The following is a 22814-nucleotide window of genomic DNA, read 5'->3' on the forward strand; positions in this document are numbered from 1 at the left end:
AATGTAATTCACGGAAGTCTTAAAAATGACAAGTTATCTCGATTTCCCAAAGAAGGATTGGTCGGTGGCAACAAGTGGTTGGTGGTATGATACAAGCCTAGATCTTTAGAGGTAATTTCAGTACATTGAGTCACAAGGTTAAAAAAAATTACAACTGTATTATCTTACAATTTCATTAAGTCCATCAACAGCAGTTTACTGGTAGTGCAGTATATTAGGTGGTATCAATCAGCGGCTTTGAAATGCGTGACGACAACTCACGGTAAGAAATATAATGACTTCATGATTCAGGACAAACATAAATACACATATAAATGAAACAAAAGTTTCTCAAAACAGTCCTATCCTTACTACATGGAACGCACTGAAATTTTTTACTCTATTCTCCTTTATTAAAAAGGTTGGTTGTAACTCACTAAATTGACTGCACCATCTATTAAATGGATTTAAACTAGCAGTTTGAAAAATACGGTTCTGGATTATTTCTTGAGGTCTGATAGTTTACATTCAAACCCTAGCTCAATGCAGAAGTCACGCAGATTGGGCAGACTAAGAAAAACTTTTCACCTATCCCAAACTTTCCATCACAGGAAATACCTTTCACCACCACACCAAATGTCTCCACAACCCCAAGTCAACCATGGTTTCCACAGTACTGGGACAGAAGTTGAATGCACTTGATGATGTCTCAAGATGAAAGGCCCTCTGGGGTTTATCATGTATTTCACAGGGCACGTCCCACACTGCAGGTACCCAATACTTCTGACTGAGTACTGGAGTTCAGGTCTACAGACGGCTTTCTTTCAACAAACTGGGTTCCAGGCTTGTGAAATGACGAGTACACTAGCTCAAGGGACACAGTCACATCTGAAATGTCCCTTTCGGTTAAAATGAATAAAATGAAATGTTCTCTGTTGAAGTCCACAGGCCTAGTGCTGACTGATTCCCTTAGCCAGCTGTACTTCCAATGCCAGTAAAAGCAGGACACCAGCATCAGATATCACTTCCACCCACACAGAACTCTCTGGATTTGCTAATCACTAACTTACGCCTGATGAATCTACTCTGCAAATATCACACTGTGATGAGCCTCTTCCTGCCATCCAGTATTTCACTATGAGACATTTCTCTAAGGTTGCAGCAGAGTCAAGGGGGGGAAGGGAAGATGTACACAGGAAGGCAGGGATAAACTTACCTGGTTTAAATGGGAATGTGACCCCTTCACCAGAACTATCAGTGGAGCCTGAATTAGCATCTATTGCTTCACCCTCAGAAACACTCTCAGCACCATTACGTACAGGCTCAGCTTCTTCTCCATTCTCTTCCACAGCTTTCACTTTTTTTAGGTCTGAGGAGTCTCTTTCAGGATGAAACCCTTGGCTCATTTTATCCTGTTCGGATTCAAGTATTTTGTCACCTGAAAGCTCCTCTTCAGCTTTAGGCTAAAGCATAAGTGAACACAGAGGTTATTTTTTTTCACTGGTGTAAATACACATGAAGACTTACACCTATCCCCTCCAAAAGCAGAGAAAAGAAGACATGTCACTCAAGGATGCCTTGTGTTCAGCATATGGCACTAGTAAGTTAAGTAAGTTGACTTAACACTTTTCTCATTTCATCTCCTGGGATAAAGCAGACAATTCAAATGGCTACTGAAATGCTTTAACATGACTAATGAAATCTAAATGTACCAAAGGTTAGAATGGAAAGAACTGTTAATCCTTGGAACTTGATGTACGTGGAAGAGTCCTAGTCAGACATCTAAATCAGGCACGCCTACCCTTACCACCAAATCTCAGCAAATATAAAAAGAAACACTACATTTTATATATATATATATATATATTTTTTTTTTTTTCCTGTGCTCTGGCTACCAAATGGAGAGTTCGATGAATAGTTTCAAGTATCTAAGTCCCACAAAGCTGATCATTTTTCATATTATAAGGGAGCCACTTATAGTTAAAAAATCTATTTTGTATATTGGTTCTTAGAATTCTCTAAGGCTGTGACCTTACTCAAACTGCATATGGAAAAATGCTTGGAATATAATCCCTTAGGGAAACATCTGGGTTCTGGTGCATCCTATCTATTTTTAAAAGGCAAAATAGAATTGAAGTTATTCACCAGATTACTTCTGACCATTTCAGTTTAAGTTATCAAACAAACATGGATTCCTTAGTCCATAGGAACCATCAAAACAACTAAGGCAAAGTTCTCCATGAACTTTAAGTCTATTTCTTTTTCACAAAGGGCAAGTACTCTGAAAACAATTCTTTGGAAGAAGCACTTAAGAGGAAATAGGCATTCCAATTGACAAATTCACTCTGAGAGCCAAAATTACAGGCTCTGTTGAATCGTTCAACAGAGGACTGTATAAAAGAATGTTATATACATCAGAAAGTGGTTGCCCCAGCTGATTCATGAAATTGTGGTTTTTTTTTAACAAGTTTATCCTACTATGTAACAAATCCTACTTTGTTACATAAGTGATTATAACAAGTATAATACTAGTAAATTTTCTTCTACTATACATCAGATCATGGGGAAAAACAATGAATTTTAAAATGTTATAAATATAAACAGATGGTTTTTAGGTCTTGCTTTTAAAATTGAATAAGTTCATACACACACACACACACACACACACACACACACACACCCCCAACTCCCTGAAAAGGAAGACAAAAATAAAGGCTAAAAATTATTTCTTTTTATAAAATACGGCAGAAAATAGCCATCTTTTAAACTTTGAGAAAAAAACAAATCTACCAAGTTTGAATCATGAATTAAAAGGCACACTTTTTCTTATTTTACACTCTAATATAGTCAAAATTAACTCATAATGACCTTGTAATACCACTTTATAATTAAGGACAGGTCATTAAAAGATCTTTAATACACCTTAAAAAAAACAACAAAGAGATCCATTTCTGTTTGATAACTTAACTTGTATTTCTTGGAAAGTTATTTCTAACTGGAAAAATCAGTATAAAGAAACTTGTTCCATGAAAAAACAAACCATGATTCAGAGAACAGAGAATCACTAAGGTATCTGAGACACATTGTTAGAAGGAATATTTTTCAAGGGAGTCCTCAAAAATAGTGTATTAAACATTTATGATGATTATTTTTCTTTTAGCAGGATAAAGCTCTATTTAACTAGTTTGTAAATGTCTAACAGTTCCTAAATTGTTTACTCAGCAAACCAGATTGAAAAAAGACAGCACGTTATTGGCTGGACTGGCAAGGCAAACCTTTTAAAGGAACTTGTTGAAAGAAGAATTTAGCTGACAAAACTGCCTGCTTAATGCATGTGTTTCCGAAGTGCTAGAAAATCAGACTGACAACCATGTAAAGATTAATGAACATCCTAAAAATTTCAAACAAATTTTAAGATGTTTTGATTAGCAATTTTAAAAGGACTCATCTTTCATTTTATCTCTCTAGGCTATAATTTAAAGAATTTAATAAAATATTTGCAATGACATAACAACCCAGTATATAGCTAAAACACGCTGATACCTGCAACACATTCTTTAAAAGGCTGAGAAAAATCTTCCTAAGGAGAGCTTGATGATCAGTGAAGAAAATGAAGGCAATGACAACCAATATTTATTAAATTACTCTAATAAATGCTTAGTTTTATGAAAAGGGACAGAGTTCTGAGAAAAGTCTGTGGGCAAGTGACCAAGTACCTTTTTATTATACTTGTAAACTATAAGGTAAGAAAAAAGTGACTGGTTCAAAATGAGTCAACACAGTTCTCACGAAGAGTAATAATCTAAAGCAGGTTTTTAGCAAACTATGGCCCATGGGCCAAATCTGGCTTATCATCTGTTTTTGTATAGTGCGCAAAGTATGGTATACGCATTTGTAATGTTTGAAAAAAATAAACTCTGAAGATTATGTGATGACATGTGAATATGAAATTCAAATTTCAATGTCCATCAATAAAATTTTATTAAAATATGGTCACACTGATTTCTTTACACATGGCTACTTTTGGACTGTAGCAGCAGAGCTGAGAAAGTGTGACAGGGATCATACAATCCAAGGGGCCTAAACTATTTACTATGTAAACAATAGAGAAAAAGTTTGCCAACCTCCAACCTAAAAAGAGGGTGAATACCATGTTTCCCCCAAAATAAGACCTAGCCGGATCATCAGCTCTAATGCGTTTTTTGGAGCAAAAATTAATATAAGACCTAGTCTTATTTTAATATAAGACTGGGTCTTTATAATAATAATAATAATAATAATAATAATAATATAACATAATATAATAAAGACTGGGTATAATATAATATAATACCCGGTCTTATATTAATTTTTGTTCCAAAAGACGCATTGTAGCTGATGGTCCGGCTAGGTCTTATTTTCAGGGAAACAACAGTATCTGAAGGCACAGGAATGGTGGTCTACGCATTTAATACTCAATAATGCTTAGAAATCTAGCCACAGGACAAAGGAACACGAAGCATAGACGAAAATGAATAAAAAGCAGCTGAATCTAAAGATAGCCAGTTTATGAAGCTCTTATAGCCACACCAGGCATATATGTGATTCCCCTGCGCCTTTGGAAGGTATTTTATTCTCTGTAGAAGCAACATTTTCTTGTTCAGACACAAGTAGAGTGTTCAGACACAACTATTTGCACCTCTATCATTTACTGTCAATTCTTATCCTCAATAACCACAATGAAGTCACACCTATGGAACATTTTAGTGGTTGCTATGGGACTAATTGTGACATCAACAGAACATCATGCAAGAGCAATGCAGGACAGGGAGAAGTAACAAAGGGGCACTGTGAGCTGCTTGGAGAGGGTAAGAATTATGACTAGATAGAAAAGCCTTAGGAAATATACGTAAAGTTATTTAAAAATAATTTCTACATTTTAATGTTATCATCTTAAAAATTCAAATAAAAATCATTTGAATAGATGTAAGAAGAGATCAAAAAGAAAAAAACCACAGAGGTCGTTTACATGACTCTTCATTTATAAGCTTCAGTCCGTAACACTAAGGACGTCGGGACTGCAACTAGGAACTTGGGAGAGCAGTCCTTAGGACTAGAGCCGCCCTGTTTCTTCCTCACAGCGTCTGGACCTGGCGTGCTCTGACCCCAGCAAAATCGGGTGTGGCTTCGTTCAAGTAAACAAATGGTATGTGCGAAGTTCTGTTACTGAGATGCAGTTAAAAGATGACAGACTCAAAATGAATGTCCCTAAATAGTACCTGATGACTTCTACCACCATTGTCAATGGGTATTTGAAACACTGTCTCCATCTTTCTTTACCAGATTGTTCTTTCCATCTGGTAAATATAAGGAATAATTCAACTGAGGGGACTAAGGGTTAACCAAAAATTAAATAACTTATTTTTGCCATTTCATAAGAGGTATTTTGAAAGAGACAAGAATTCAATGAAATTGAACATGCTATTAAAAATCTTTTCAAATTCTGTAAATGGGCTTTTTAAAAAAATCAGACTCTGAGCTTAACATATCAACTTGTACTTGCAAAACAGTTATCTCAAGAAAGAGGTCTAAGCCACACTTATCTTAGGAAATGGCACCACTGTTCTGAAAATGGGCTAAAGAGATTTATCTCGGTCCCTTACCTGCAATTCTGCTTCCAACACCTCTTCAGTGGTTCGGGTCCGATCTTTTGGTTTCTTCCACATCTTTGGTGCAGTTATAGCTGTCTGAGCTGAAATGCAAGATCAGGATGCCATTACTTCCCACTGGAAATATTACATCTAAATGATTTGAATTTAGCAGAACAAAGCAGGGATTCGCCCATACTGAGGAGAAAGATGGATGATAATTGTGTAGTTGTGGCCTAGAGACTGCAATGGTAAATGTCTTAGGCATAAACTGTTCACATCAGCTCATGCAGTCTTCCAACCAGTGGTCTAGGTTCCTCCTATTTGATGGGTAGGACATACGCAGGTGTGTAATTCAGTATGTGGTGAGTATATAGACAGGAAACTGGCCTACCAGCCAATTCTAGACATGGGTCTTCTTCTGTTACTAATCAGCTATGTGTGGTCTTAAGCAAGTCATGCCTCTCAGGCCCCTGCATATACAACTAGAAAGTGTAAGTGTAGATATTAGATAATATCTAAAGTTCCTTTAAGCTACAAAATATTAACTTCTAGATTGTTTTTTAAAGCTTTCTAGATAAAAGGACAGTTTGAGGTTTCATTACGTAATACTTCTACAACATTCAGTTCTCATTTCAGAACAATATTGTTGGCCTACCCTTTTATATTGCTGGGTGAAAATTAAGTAAAGAAAACAGGTAATTTTTACTAAATTATTCAATTGTATCAGAAGTTCTAGATAGAAAATTAAGCTTACAAAAAAGGATTTTTCAAAATTTATTTGTCTTACAAATTCTAAAAAAAATCATTCAACACTTGGATGTACAATTTAAAGACAATTTAAACATCAAATAGCGAATAAAATATATTAAAAGGATTGTACAGAAGGCAACACGAGTCAACAGATAGAAATGAGGTATTATAGACAGATGGGCAGGGAAAGTCAACGAAGAGCCACTTAATAGAGGCATTATGAAAAGTGAATAGACACAAAGCTGAAGGGTACCATCTAATCAGATTCCCTACAGAAACAAACATAAAATCATTCATTGAGACTGAAGCAACCAATCTCTCCAGGACAGCCTCAAATCTTTTTTGAGTAGAATAGGAATACACCATTTTTGTGAATATCAAAAAGGAGACACCTAACAAATTTCTTAAAATTACTGTGCCATCATAAAAACAAAACAAAACAAAACAAAAAACCCTGTAAAACTCCTTTGTTACATACACTTCAATCTTTTTTTCATCCTTCCACTCAGAGACTATAGTGAACAAGAAAACATTATTAGACCAGCTGTCATTCTTCCTGTGGCCTGCTCAAGGTAAACCATTTTCTCAAAGTATGGATCTCAGATTATGGTAACTGTGGGTGGGTTTAAATCTGCTATTGCTTCACAGTCTTACACTGAATATATATATATATATTCATGCATGTATGTATGCATGTAGAGGCCTCATTTTTTATGACTCTTCTGATTTAGAAAACCAGTCTGTTTTATGTGCATTTCTCCAAAACGCTGATTAATTCTGCTTCCATAGCAGACTCCCTTTTAAGAGTTACAGAATTTGAGGGAATCTGTACATTTCACTTTAAATTTCATATATGCATGAATTCAGCTCTAAATTCCAATCATGGAAAAGGGGAAGAACACTTTCTGGAGGACTCTTCGGGATCAAATATAAACTTATCCTGCCTCTAAACAAGAAAAACCAAAGCTGTAGATAAACTTTTCTTTTTAAGAATATGTCAAATGTACCCAACCCAAAAACATTATAGACAACACATTTCTTCCATGGGTAATGTAACGTTTAGCATGCCTTTTAAACAAATTAGCTACTTACACAGCAGGAATTGTCACTGACGCTGTTCAAGTAGCTAAAGTTTTAATTTACAGCAATCATTTAGAAAAAGAGCTGAGAGAAAGCACCTTTTTTAGAAGACACTCGATCCTTTTAAAAGTGGAACACAGATACATACACCCCTAGTATCTAGTGAGATGGCGCTGCACGCCCTCGATTCTACCATTACTGATAGAGATGTGCAGTACACTTGGCGTGTGCTAAACGAAGAGGTAAGAAGGGAGGAAGGGACACCGAGAGACAGAGATGCTGACTCCGATTTAAAGGACCATTAATGCAGAATTAGCTAGAATAAGGGAATTAAATTTGAGATGGCCCCAGATTTGTTCTTTCCTTTCCAGTCCATTCCCAACGCCTACCCCATAGATTAGGCCCTTATTACTGCACTGATGTAACTATGACATGGTCTCTTCATTCACTGCCTCTGATTTTTACTCTAACATATCGTGTACACAATACTGACTGACTGATGGCCATTCTAAATAATTGATTTCACTGGGTTACTCTTCTATGCAAAATATTCTTTAAGGCATCATCCATAGGGCCAAGCAAAGTTCCTTACACAGGGTGGGCAAATTTGTTGACTGAACAAATAATAGCAGCTCTGTGTGGAAGGTATTGCTGACATGCCGAAGACAAAGACATAGATTCTTTCTTTTCTCCTTGTGTTGCATTAAAGCACCAAAGGATAAGTTGACAATCTCTGCATGAGATTCACAATTATGTAAACTTAGAGATGCCTTAAAGCAGCCTCTCCCACCCCCCATAAAAACTCAACTCCTATAGGCACATTTAATTTATGCTACTTTAAAATATAAGTAAATGCAAACAAAAAAGCAATACTATGACTTAGAGATTTTTGCAAATTTTTACATTATTGGCAGAAAAATCATGTTTTTCTTCAGAGCTCTTTTCATGAAATGACTAATGTATAAATTCAGAAAAATATTAGGGACACAGATAAGTTTAATCATTGGGTTTTAGGAAGATTCTTTGTCTTCTCATTGACACAGGTTTAGAATTTATGTCAAGGATTGCACCAAGTTAGAAATGTTTCTATTTTCAACTCTTACCCCATGAATGGAATACATAGTCCAGAAAATTGTACCGTTTCACAACTGTTATAACTGGCAGTGATTCCATTTTAGAAAAGAAAGCACACTGCAGTGATTTTTTTTTTTTTTGGGGGGGGGGGGGTATCTGTAAGATGCCTGACAAGTCATCCCTGTAAGTGGAAGAGTCCCCTGTTTTTCATTTTCTTTTTATATATAGGCTTTATTAGGATCAAGTCGGAACTCTGGCAAATTAAAAGCTAACAACTCTCTCTGTGCAACCCAGGAGATAACCGCTGGATGTGGAGAAAAGGGGCTAATATACAAGACTCACAAATGTCCTGGGTTTTATAGTAAACCCGTGTAAGTTGGGAAAAATAGTCTCCCCTGAAGCTGGAGGCAGTTAGAATCCTGAGAAAAACTGTATGTGAAATGGCAGATGATACAGGGAGAAGAATCAAGAGCAGGTAAGAGACAAGGGCATAATGCATCCTGAGGAACTACTCTGTACAAACGCGACATGGAACATGCACTCTTTCTCCAAGTAGTTAAGTCATCGTGTCTGGTCTGAAATCCTGACTCCGATGTCAGCAGTGTTGCATATTACGTACAAGAATGACAAACATTAGTGCTATCACTGTCATAAAGATATTCCCTATCTAGATTCTTCTCTTTTTTCTTTTAGTCCTGTCCGTCTTTACATAAACATGAGAGGCTACCTTTCAATCTTAAGGTATTCCATTAGCTATGGAACATAAATCTGAAAACAACTTGTACTCAAGATACCATGTTGTAAACTTACTATTGCTTCTCTTCACTATATCATTTCTTATTAGTTATTTCTTTACTAGTCAGGTAGGTACACAATCTAATTGGTGGGTTGCCCGTGGTGCTCACAGCAGTCTTAATGCTTCTTCAATGGTAAAATTATTTTCTTTCATTTCGACATTTGGGGAGAGAATTTTCTGGGTTAGGAGAAGATTTCAATTTTTTGTCCCAACAATCTGGAAACGGGAATGGGGTGATCTGCAAGTGCCTGAAATGAGACCAGCTGAAGATCCCATGGCCACATAGCACCCAGGTAAGAGACCCTGAATCATAAAAAGTCTCCCTTCTAGTTCTCTGTTCTTTTGGAATATAACACGAACTCCTCAGCTCTAAGACTTGAGATGAATGTGTCCAGAGGCCAGGAAGACTTATTAAGAATAGATACTTTACATTTTAACTATATTAATTCATCCAATCCATGAGCATGGTATATGTTTCCATTTATTTGTGTCTTTTAATTTCTCTCTTCAATGTCTTATAATTTTCTGAGTGCAGGTCTTTTACTTCTTTGGTTAAATTTATTCCTAAGTATTTTATTGTTTTTGAAGCAACTGTAAATGGGACTGTTTTTTTAATTTCTCCTTGTGATAGTCTGTTATTGGTGTATACAAATGCAATTGATTTCTGAATATTCATTTTGTATCCTGCTACTTTACTAAATTCATTTATCAGTTCTAATAGGTTTTTGGTGGAGTCTTTGGGATTCTCTATATATAGTATCATGTCATCTGCATATAATGATAATTTTACTTCCTCCTTTCCAATTTGGGTGCCTTTTTTTTTTTTTTTTGACTGGCTGCTGAGGCTAGAACTTCCAGATCTATGTTTGGACTGTGTACATAGATGTCTGACCACTGCATGGTAATAATATTGAATGTCAACTATAATTAAATATATGGATGTGGAGTGCAACATAGGGAATAGTGTCAATGAATGGTAACAGCTATATGTGACATCAGAGGGGTAGTAGATTGGGGGAGGGGGGCTATCACTTTGTCAGGGGTGAAAATGTCTAAAAATTACATTGCTTTGTACACTTGAAACTAAAAAGAAAAAAAACAAAGAATATTAGTGGTAAGAGAAGGACCCAAGTGCATTGTCACAGGGTTGTACATAAAGAGTAGAATGTTCCAATAATAGAACTTTCTGTGAGAGTTCCCACTCTTAGCACCCAGTTTTAATCCCTTCTTTTCTGTCATTTTTTCACATTTTACTTTACTTTTTTTCCTTCTGGCTTTGAAATCCTAAAAATTGGCACTAAATTATTCTGATTACATCATATTCAAGAATTCTGTACAGTTTCTTGAGGCTGGGGATCCTATTTTGTTCTTTGTCTTTTTCTACACATCCTCATGAGAATCTGGAAATTTTGATGATTTACCTAAGAAACTGGGGCAGAGCAAAGAAACCCAGGTGAAAGGAGGATAAATTTTTACAGTGGCGATATAAGAGAACTGGAAAAGAACAGTGACAGTGATAAAAATATATAAAGATGGGTCACTTAGAGATGTCAACCAAAAGAAACACTAGAGAGTAAATCTACTGGTGTTTTTCCAGCATCTTCTCAGGTGTTGCTATTTGAAATGTATGGATGGCTTAGTAATTATGCTTCCCATATTAAAAATAGGCTTTGTGCTCTATGACTGTTTCACAGAAACTTAAATAGTATAAGCTAGTCTCCCTAGGGCCTAGCACTGGAACCAAAAAAGTATATTTAACAAAATGAGTAGTCTAGACTTAAAATTGTACCCAAAACATGTATCTATAATGCAATTTAACATTTTTTACCCCTAGCTTTAACATTAAACATCAAAGAATCAAAATGTAGATTTATTAATTTTATTGATGTTCTCAATAACCACCCATTTGATTTTACTGATCTTTCCCCTCTATTTTCTATTACATTTATTTCCCCTACTACTATATTACTTCCTTTGGGTTTAAGGTGCTTTTTTTTTTTTGAACTTCAGCTTTATTGAGGTGTAACTGACATAAAAAATTGTAAGACATTTAAAGTGTACACTGTAGTGATTTGCTTTACACATACTCTGTGAAAGGATTCTTTTCTAGTTCATTAACACATCAATCACCTCACATATTTATCTTTTTTTTTCTTGGCTAGAACATTAAAGTTCTTTTTTCTTAGCAAGTTTCAGTAATACAATAGTCTGTTTTCAACTATGTCATGACATTCACATTAGATCTCGGTCCTTTCTCATTTTATATATAATGTGTTCTTTTAATAGTTTCTTCAGGTGGAAACTGAGGTCAATAATTTGAAACCATTTTTCTTTTCTAGTGTGGGCATTTAGTGGTCTAAATTGCCTAAGTACTATCTTAGCAGTGTCTCAGGCAGAATAATGTGCCCCACTAAAGATGTCCATGTCCCAATCCCCAGAACCTGTGAATATGTTACCTTACATGGCAAAAGTGATTTTGCAGACATGATTAAATTAAGAGATCTTGAGATGGGGGACACTATTTTCCTGGATTAACCTGGTGCATCTAGTATGATCAAAAGATCCTTAAAGGTGGGAGGCAAGCAGGAGAACCAGACGGGTTTGAAGAGGCTACCCTACTCGCTGTGAAGATGATAGAAGGGACCCCAAGCTGAGGAATGTTGGTAGCCTCTGAAAGTTGGGGGAAAAAAGGAAATAGATCGTCGGTCTCACAGAGCCTCCAGAAAAAACATAGATCTGTTGGTATCTTAATTTAGTTCAGTGAAACTGATTTTGGCCTTCTGACCTCCCAACTGTAAGCTAATAAATTTGTGCTGTTTTAAGCCACTAAGTTTGTGGTGATTTGTTATAGCAAAAATGGGAAATGAATACAACCACAAAGTTTGATTTGGGTTTTCATTTTCATTCAGTTCAAAATACTTTTTAATTTCCCTTTTGACTTCTTCTTTGACATAGGTTATTTAGAAGTGTGTTATTTAGTTTTCCAATATTTTCAAAAGAAATTTTTTCTGATTTCCAATTTAATTGCATTGTGGTCAGACGTTACCTGCTTTGTCTTGAATCCTTTGACATTTATTCAGACGTGTTTTATGACCCACATTATGGTCTATCTTAGCAAATTTGCCATTTGCACCTGTGTATCTGCTGTTTTGAGTGTTTCGTAACGTGTCAGTTAGGTCACGTTGGATGATTATGCTGTTCAAATTTTCTACAGCTTCACTAATTTTCTGTCTACTGGTTATATCAGTTATGTTTTTCTAATTATGTCAACTAAATGTCAATAAAGGTATTCAAGTGGTTTGGGTGATTTCTAAAGTAATTAAAACATAAACATATCGATATAGCTAATGAACCTGCTAAAAAATGAGTTCTTTTAGTCTTTAAAATAGCATGCATGTATATAAAATTTATAAAAAGAAATATAAAACTGCATATCCAAGAGTGGGATTCTAAGGGTTTTTTTCTTCCTCCTTTCGTTGCTTTTCCTCTTTTACTTTTCTTTTTTTTAAAAAGGACAAAAATACCAACTGAAACCACAAATATAAAGCTAATAGCCCTCTCCCCAAACCAGCAAATTCTAGTTGCTGCAGCCAACAACACCCACAATCCTTGGTATACAGTCGGCTGTATCTTCATGGTTCATACAAATAACCAAAATCAATTATACAGGTTTACTTCAAGTAGAGAAATGAGGTCATACTATACAACTTATTTTGCAAAATGATGTCGCCCCTTAATTTATTATGATAATCCCTCAAGGTTAGCACACAGATCTATCTCATTCATACATCAGCTGTCAAATTCCACAATACACATGTACCATTCCTCTTAGAAGATCTGACATTTTCTCTTTTTCTTGCCACAAAAAACACTTTTAAATCTTTATCTACAGGTACTTTCATTTCAAAAGCTGGTCAAACACAGTGCACGTGCGCGTGCTCACACACACACGTTACAGATACTGCCACCATACATCTTTGCCAAAATGTTCAAGTAATTTACACTCCTATCACAAACAAGAGAGCTGGATTTCCTCCATTCTCACAGGTACTTGGTATAGTATTTGCCAAATTAACAGCTAAAAACTGGTACTTCCACACTCACGAACTATTTTTATTGGCTATTTGTTCTTTCTTTTCTGTGAATTAATTTTTATCCCTTACTCAACCTTCTATTAGATTGCTGGCATTTTTTTTTCTAACCTGCAGGTATTCTACACATAGATTAATCTTTTACATACTATTGTCTTTCGATTTTCCTTTTGCCAAGACAAAATTCAAAATTTTATTTATTATAATTTTATAATGAATTTTCTCTAAGTATAATGTGTTATCTTTACAAACACCACCACCAACAACAACAACAAAACAGGGAAGAAAATATGCCTTTTAATTAATTTGAAATTAAGGCAAGGAAAAGTCTTCTTTTTTGATGTCTCAAGTACTTATGAATGTACTACTTTAAAATCCAAATATTTTTAAATGGATTCACCGGCATGAGAATGAAACCACTAGTAGCCTCACAATCTTTAAGACTGTGGGTTTCTCTACTTTCTGAAATATATGAAAGCTAAAAATTTAGACTCTACCTTCTGGTCAACAGCAGCACCATTTCCTGTCCTAGCAGTGCTAAAAACTTTTACCACCAACACACTTAATGTACTTTTGCTATTCTACACAATCAAAGACTTGGATACAAGAATGCGTTAGTAGAGTCTGAAAATAACGACTGTATTTTACTGGTCTCTTTTGTATATTCAGTGTATAATACAGTACCTGACCCACAGAAGATGCTCACTGAAAATCTGTTAATGAATAAACACCCTGGAATCAATATTAAATTCAAGGTTATTTCTCTACAACAATAAACACTGGTTTGGTCTGTTGGTGTTAGGCAAGTACTATTATATTTCCATTTCAGAGATGAGGAAACTGAAATACAGACAGGTTATCTGAATTGTTCCAATTCGAGAGAGAGTAGAGGTTGGAGCTGGAATTAAAACACAGATATAACTCCAAAGCCCAACACGATACCAGCCTCTCCAACTCTGCCTTGTTCCCTCACTTTCTTGTTTGAATTCCAACTTCATTTTCATTTTGGTTAAGTTCGGTCTTTTGTTTTTGTAGGAGAGGATGTGGCATGTGAAGAACTGTCTGTCTGTTATCCTACAGCGTGGTATGTCAAGCGATTAGGAAAATAAAATGGCAAAGCAACTCGAAGTCGGTTTGTTCCCGAAAGCTCAGTAGAAGACAGTCCATTATGCAGTTCCGTCAGTAGTGAGAACAAAGAAGACGCCAGTGAGACAATGAGCATGTTTTCCAGGCCTCTGTATTATATTTTACTGCTCTTTCTGCAGTGTCTTAGGCATTTCTGAATTTCAATAAATGCTTTTCACCACTTCTTCTGTAATCAAAATAGATTGCTAATATTTAAGGTAAATCTAGTTCAAATGAGGAAATGTCAATCACTACAGCACAAACATAAAATTCAATTAGAGAACAGACTCCAAGTAGTTATCTTTCTGTCTACTCAATGCTTTTCATCTCCAAATACCACACTACCGCTCATTGTCTTGAATATGTAAACGTGAATTAAAACAAAACAAAACACCTCCAATCCCATCACCAGTGAGTCCACATTACCAGTGTTTTGCGCGGTGCAGAGGAGTCTGTGCAATCCCAACCCGAGGGAACCACTATGAGGAATAACACACACCTAATGGTGATCACTTACTCCCTCATCTCTTCACCTACTGATGAACACTTGAGTCATTTCCGGTTTGGGGATATTACAGATAAAACTGCCATGCATATCCGTGTACAAATCTTTGTATGCACATATGCTGTCATTTCTCTTGAGTAAAACACCTAGGAGTGAAATGGCTGGGTTATATGTAAGTTTATGTTTAGTTTGTTAAGAAACTGAAAACCATTCCCCAAGTACTTGTACCATTTTATATCCCCACCAGCAATGTACGAGAATTTCCTTTGCACCTTTTCCAAAACTATGTTCTGCATATTACATATGGGTCTTTTTCTAGATTCTCTGTTTTTTTCTTCCACTGTCTTTCTTGATGCCAATACCACAGTGTCATTGCTGAGGCTTGTAATAACTCTTAAAATCAGACAGTATTGGGGTGGACGGGTGGCTCAGTTGGTTAGAGAGCGAGCTCTGGGCAACAGGGCTGCCGATTGGATTCCCATGTGGGCCTCTGCAACCAGAATGAAGTCAATGAGCTGCCGCTCAGATCCCGGGTGGCCAGATGGCTCAGTTGGTTGGAGCGTGGGCTCGCAACCACAAGGTTGCCGGTTCGACCCCTTGACTCCCCCAAGAGATGGTGGGCTGCGCCCCCTGCAACTAACAACAGTAACTGGACCCTCCACAGGGTCCAGCTGTGCCCTCCACAACTAAGATTGAAAGGACAACTTGACTTGGAAAAGTCCTGGAAGTACACACTGTTCCCCAATAAAGTCCTTTTCCCCTTCCCCAATAAAATCTTAAAAATAAATAAATAAATAAATCAGACAATGTAAGTCCAAATCTTTTGCAAAATTGTTTTGGCTATTGTAGGTCCTATGGTTTTCTATGTTTATTTTAGAATCAGCTTTTTCTGTTAACTTTTTTTCTACAAAAATGCCCGTTGGAATTTGACTGGGTTTATGTTGAATCTATAGATAGAATTGCCGTCTTACAATATTGAGTTTTCTGAACCATGAACATGATATATTTTGACATTCAAGTCTTCTTCCAGCAATATTTTGAAGTTTTTAATGTACAGGTCTTTGTAATTTTTTCAAATTGATATTTTTTGATGCTTTGTACATAGTGTTTTTATTTCAATTTTTGATTTTTCATTAATGTCTCGAAATACAAGAGACTTTTTTTCGGTCTTGTATCCTGCAAACTTGCTAAAATTCAATTACTATCTTATTAGCCTTTTTTTGGTAGAGATTCCTTTGGATTTTCTTTTTTTCCCCCCTTTTGATTTTCTATATAAATACTCATGTTGTTTCTGAACAGAGACAGTTTTACTTTATTTCTTTCTAACTGGATGCACCTTTTTTCCCCATTCAACATTGTACTGGAGGTTCTAGCTAATGTAGTGAAATCAGAAAAAGAAGAGGCCATCCATATTTCTTGGTTTTTCAATAGTTCCCAGTTTGAATATTCTTCATTGTGTCCCAAACTACGAATCAGAATATGTACTCAAAAAGTATTTTATGGGTGGCCAGATGGCTCAGTTAGTTAGAGTGCGAGCTCTGAACAACAGGGTTGCCGATTCGATTCCCACATGGGTCAATGGGTTGCACCCTCCACAACTAGATTGAAGGACAACTTGGAGCTGATGGGCCCTGGAAAAACACACTGTTCCCCAATATTCCCCAATTAAAAAAAAAAAAAAAAAAAAAAAAAAAAAATATATATATATATATATATATATATATATATATATATATATAATACAACTTGTCCTTTCTTTAAAAAGAAAGTATTTTAAGTTCTTCTAAAAATAAATTCAAAGTTTAGAGAAAATCTAGAGTCTATTATTGAAATGTGAAGAAAATGTCAGTATCTGTTTATTCCAACTACCGTTGCTCAAATATCTGACGAACTGAATAGTACTTAGGCTTAAATCCAAACAAGTAGAATTTTTAAACACTCTATTTTTATGAAAAATTGACCTGATACAAATGATATCAGGAATTTACACAAAAAATAAATTTCTGAGAAATACTTCCATTCTTCCCATTTATATTATTTTATTGAATAATAGTAACTGAAGTGAATCATAAATGAGGCATTGTAGAGTCCTGAAGAATATTTGGAGTTATCAAAAATAGACTGGTAGCTACGTTTTGAAACTGAACATATCCATTTTTCAAATATATGGATAATTCTCATTTGAATTAGAACAAGAAACATAACTGCAAAAAAAACAAAACTTGTTTTTGGTTGTATTTATGACAAAAGTTACTTCATATTCATGGGCAAAACAATATCAGAACAATGACGTAAAAGTAAGAAAGTCTACTCCTCATCTTATTCCCAGAGAAAACCATTATTAAGTATTTTTCATTTATCTTTTGGAAAATATTGGTGTCCATGCAATCATATATGTATGAATGTGTATACAGCTTTTTCATTTTTTTCATACTATACGTGTTATTTTGCATCTTGGCATGGTTTTAAAATTAGAGTAGACCCCATTTGCAACATGTTCAGGAAAGCTATGCTTTTAGAGATTACAACATAATTTAATAATATCCTTTGGCAATTTATTAAATATCTTACTATGTGCAGTATCACACTTCAAAGAGACTACCTCCTTATACGATAATTACTAGTTTAAATTATGACAGCTCTGGGACTCGTAATTGTTGAATAAATGACAACTATTAATGATAGCATTATGTTATAAAAACCCTAACGGTTTTCAGATGTTGTCAAGTATCTCACTGAATACTGAATGCTGTCACATAAATAACTTTTTATTTTTTAAATGGTACACTAAGTACTAAGGTGCAGCCTAGGTTACATGCAGGGATTCTGGAATCAGTAGAAAGTTGGGTATTAACTAATGGACCAAGGATGACATCTGCGCTTTTGCTGTTCCATATTAGCTATCAAAGGTGAGAACATTTAAATTTGAACCTGTCATCATCTACTTGTTTATTCAACTGTTACTTTATGTGACTATTACATTCACCTCCTATACAAAATGAGTATCTTACATTGCAAGAGTTATTTTAAATAATTTTAAATTTTGATTGTTGAAGTTTAAGATTTTACAAGACATTTAGTTTATCATAAGAAGCAATATAGAGTATTGGTTATGAGCACTGGCTGTGGAAATGAGTTTGAATGCTGGCTGCCATTTTCATCAAGTATTACCTCCTGTGCCTCCATTTCGTCTATAAAATAGGATTAACAGGGTCGTTGTAAGATTTAAAGAAGTTAATAGAACGGTGTCTGATAGTGAGCACTTAATTGACGAAAGCTACTATTATTAAAATCAAGACATTTTTCCTACTAGGTGGTATGGCTTATTTTAAATACACTTGATTCGCGCTGGTCATATGCCCCCAGACCCCCCCGCAAAACAAAACACAAGAACAAACCAACACCAACAAAAACCTATTCATTTGCTTAAATGAGTCAACAAATGCTTAATAAAAGCTTTGTGGGGAATATGAATCAGATTTTCTAATTTTGAAGAAGGTGTGAGAGAGCTGGAGCGATAAAATGTGTACATATCAATATTAATAAAACCCTCTAAGTATTCTAAATTGACATATTTAGGTGTTAAGAACCAAACAATTAACAGAATGGAAAATTTTGTGAAGATAGTCATATTGAAAAAATTAAAAATTTGAAGAGGTTCTTTAATACGGTCTCGGTTGAGAAGGCAGCAGCAAGGCTACCTGTGGGAATCAGCACCTATAAGAGGTGTGGAGGATGGGGGAAAGTAACCCTAGGGACAGACAGACAAGGACTAACAGAGGGCCTTGAAGGCGAACCTCAGAGCCTGCATCTTAGACCTTGAAACAACTCTGTCTGTAACTCATGGCCAGATACACCCCAAAACAGTATTTTCTCTGGAGGACTTTTCTGAGAAATGAGTGCTGAAAATATTTTTTAAGAGAAGTCTCAAAGCAGAATTGCAGTAGCTGAGGTAATAATGTGAGTACATGAAACGGACTAGAAAGAAAAAGGAGTTGAACAGATGGATCAATAAATGAATGGGATGGATAGCTGGAAGGACAGGAAAGGCCTGGAAAGGTCCTGGGTAGAAGCTATAGGAGGTCTTCGAGAGGGTGGCCCAACTGAGGCAAAATACCCAAGAACTAAGTTACATACGAAGAAATGCAGAAACATTACACTTAAAACAGACCCTTTATGTGTTTCAACCACAAAGAACAATCCTGCTTTCCCAACCAAGTGGGGTGTTCCGTATGTGTGACATCGAACAACGCCCACAGAACGGTTACTACAGTGGTTCACTCACTATCTCCCTGAGAAGACCCTCTCCAACTCAGGGAAGATGTAACTACCAATACAATAATAAGATAGAATAAAAATAATACATACTTCAGACATCAAATACTCCAAAAGACAATGGGGTTTGGCTGTACCCCAAAATTCCTCTATGTCCGACACTTGATTATGGTGTTTTCGTTGAAACCTGCTTCCTCAGTTTCTAAGCTATAACTTCCCTAACGTGAATCATTTCTATCTTCAGGGTGTTTAGCATGAAATTTTTAGGCTCATGCCGGATAAGATTCTTACATAGATGCTGCTAGCACATCCACTCAGTTCTATTCATTTTGTTTAAATATCAGCTTTACTGAAATGTAATTCACATACTATAAAATACACCTTTTTAAAGTGTATATACAATACGTTTATATCGTATTCACAGTTATGCAACAATGATCATCACGACCTACTTTAGAACATTTCATCACCCCCAAAAGAAACCCCATAACCACCGGCACTCGGTCCCCCCACTTTTCTCCCCAACCTCTAGCAACTGCTAATCTACTTTCTGTCCCTAAGGATTTGCCTGTTCTGAGCATTTCATATACAAGGAATCACACAATATGTCGTCTTTTGTAACTTTTTTCAGTTAGCACACTGTTTTCAAGGTTCACCCGTGAACCTCGTAGCTGTAGCATGTATCAGTACTTCATTCCTTTTCATGACTGAATAATATGCATATTTTAAACACATCACCACATTTTGTTTATCCATTCATCACCTGACGAACATTTGGGTTGTTTCCACTTTTGGGCTGTCCTTTTTCATTTCTCCCCCATTCCTTTCAGTTTTCTTCCTAATTTTCTATTCCTGACCTAAACAGGAAATTAATCATGCTATTACTATCCTGTACTTTAAAGAATGTCTTAAAGTTTTTAATGGTACAGACTCTCCGTAAACTTCACTGTTCTAAGCAGAACTTCCCCCTTCCACATGAAGCAGAGGTCACCGGGAGACGCATCTGATCATTGTGAAGATGAAGGGACGGAACGGGTATAAAAAGCCTTTAAACAAGCATAGGGACTATTGGAAGGGATTTTCTACCACTTCACGTCCAGGATTTAATTAAGAACTTTTCAGATGGTATCTTCTTGAGCTTGTCTTCTTTGGAACATAAATTCCTAAGGGCAGAGATCATGACACCCATTTGTTCTGTGTAATATTAGTACAGTTCAAAGGGAAGATTTAGGCCCTGAATCCTAGCTGAAAATAGAAGTATTAATAATACTGAACACTGACAGTGTGGTTAAGATGTGTCAGACGCTGTGCTAAGTGCTCTGCACATATCACATGTCATCTTCACTACAACTTTATCAAGTAAATATTCTTATCATCTTCATTTTCTGGATGAGAAAACGGACTCAGAGAGGTTAAGAAACTTGCCCAAGGTCAGAGAGACAGACCAAGGGAAAGGCTGGGACTCAGGAGTATCTGACTCTGTTGCCTTGATCTTGACCATTACACTTTACTGCTAGTGTTTAGCTTAACTAAATACATGAAAGGTTACATTCAGATCCTATGCTTATATACTCAGAAGGCTGCTGCTGTAACTAAATGTAACAAGGCCTTGTAGCAAAAAGTGAGAAGCTGAGAGTTTATCTTAAAGGTGAATGGCCCCCACTGCTACCCATCACCCTGAAGGGTTTAAGCAGAGACATGAAAGAGGAGTGATGAGGCCAGATCTATATTTTAAAGAGATGATTGCTTGGTAGAGAATGAACTTGAAGGGGAACAAAACTGGAGCCAGGAAAGTGAGAGGCATCCATGTAGAAGCATAATTTTAAGGTAGCTGTAGAAGGAAGTAAAGAGGAAGGGACAAATTCAATAATCACATCAGGTAAAATCAGAGAACCCTGTTAAATGACAGTATGTGAAAGAAAAGTGACACAAGGGAGAAGTCCATTAACAGTGGCTTCAGGATTTTAGCTTCATTAAAGCCAGTGGCACTAACTAAGGCAAAGGAGTAGGTTTAGGGAAATAGGTGATTAATTTGGTATTGGACATGTTGAATCTGAGATGACTTGGGATTTTCAAGTGCAAATGTTGGGCAGGCAACTGGTAACATAAGATTAAAGCTCCGAAGAGAAATGGGATGGAGATAAAAATTTAGAAATCATTGGCACATACCATCGGGAACCATTTACCATTAGAGTAGATGAAATCACCCATGAAGAATATGCTGAATAATAACAGAATTAGAACATGACTCAAATATGAGGGAATATTTTTTGGGTGATGGAACTGTTCTATATTTTGACAGTGGTGATTACGTGACTTTATGTGTCTGTCAAAGTTTGCAGAAATGAATGCTAAAAAGCGTGAATTTTACTTCATAAAAATTATTCTCAATAATTCTAACTAAAACAGAAAAGGAGGAGAGAGCAATCAATAGTGTTATATGTGTGTTGGTAGCAAAAGTCAGATTATATTAGTTGAACAGAGTAAACAGTAGAAGCAGGAATGGTAGAGTTCTTGAGAAGTTTGGATGAGAAGAGAAAGAGCGCGTTTAAATGGTAGTTAAATGGACACATATGATTGAGAGAGTGTTTTTAGGACGAGAGAACTGTAGCATATTTACAATGAGAAATAAGTCCTGGGAGAGGCAGTGAATATGACGAGTATGAGACGGCAATAGAGACTGATGCCAGTTTGGACAGACAGGTTTGTTGCTTGGGCAGAACGCTGAAGACAGCAACCTCAGTGCACTCAATTTTCTAACAAAGAAAGACAGGAGGCCATCTGCTGAGGGTGAGAAGGGCTGGGTGGAGTACAGGATTTTATTTTACAACACGGATGTCATCTTGTGGAGCACAGCACTATTTCTCGAAAGGAAAAAGCGATGGGAGAATAATCGCAGATTTTGGTAAGAGGGTAACTCAGATAATCACCCTCCTCCATTTTTGCTCATACCTCATCTTCTCCTGAGGCCTAAAACTATGATCATGTTATTTAAATACTACAATGTGCTGCCCCCTCCAGCATTCCTGCCCCTGCTTGATTGTTTTGATAGCACGTAAACCTTTCTAACATACAACAGGGCAGAGATGTTTGGCTTCTTCACTGAGGAATTTCAAGAGCCCAGAAAATGACTTGACTCATAGTAGATCCTCATTAACTATTTGTGATTGAAACAGGTGGGCTTTCACATCTCCCTTTGAACCTGGGTCACATGCATACATGTGTAATCCCTAAATCCTGAAAATGTTCAAAGAACTTTATAGCAATGTCGAAAAAAGCACGTCAAGAAGAATAACGGAATGTGAGGTAAAGGAAGACTTCGGCTGTAATTCCTCCTGTGACCCCAAGAAACCTAATTTACTACTCAGTGACTTATTTTCATTATCCACAAAATAGGAATAATTATTTCCCAGTAATAATTGCTTAATTCATAAAATTTATACTTGAGATGTTGCAGAAAAGGCTTTTTAAACATAAAGATGACTTGATTATGATTGTGACTAAATTAT

The 22814-nt window shown here is 36.1% G+C and overlaps 1 protein-coding gene across 50 annotated transcripts in view; it reads right to left on the reverse strand.

Annotated features, from left to right (window-relative positions):
* EIF4G3 (eukaryotic translation initiation factor 4 gamma 3) overlaps window positions 1-22814 on the reverse strand; it is a 280890-nt gene that overhangs the window by 66263 nt on the left and 191813 nt on the right. For all 50 annotated transcript variants that reach the window (XM_088790400.1, XM_088790399.1, XM_088790392.1 and 47 more), the window contains 2 exons: window positions 5622-5710; window positions 1196-1442 (listed from right to left, as the gene is read on the reverse strand). In XM_088790400.1, coding sequence (XP_088646526.1) covers window positions 1196-1442; window positions 5622-5710 — 336 coding nt within the window. The remainder of the gene's footprint in view (window positions 1-1195; window positions 1443-5621; window positions 5711-22814) is intronic.

This window comes from Rhinolophus sinicus, chromosome 14 (assembly GCF_057876585.1).
Source record: "Rhinolophus sinicus isolate RSI-liver-muscle chromosome 14, RSI-T2T, whole genome shotgun sequence".
Taxonomy (NCBI): Eukaryota; Metazoa; Chordata; class Mammalia; order Chiroptera; family Rhinolophidae; genus Rhinolophus; species Rhinolophus sinicus.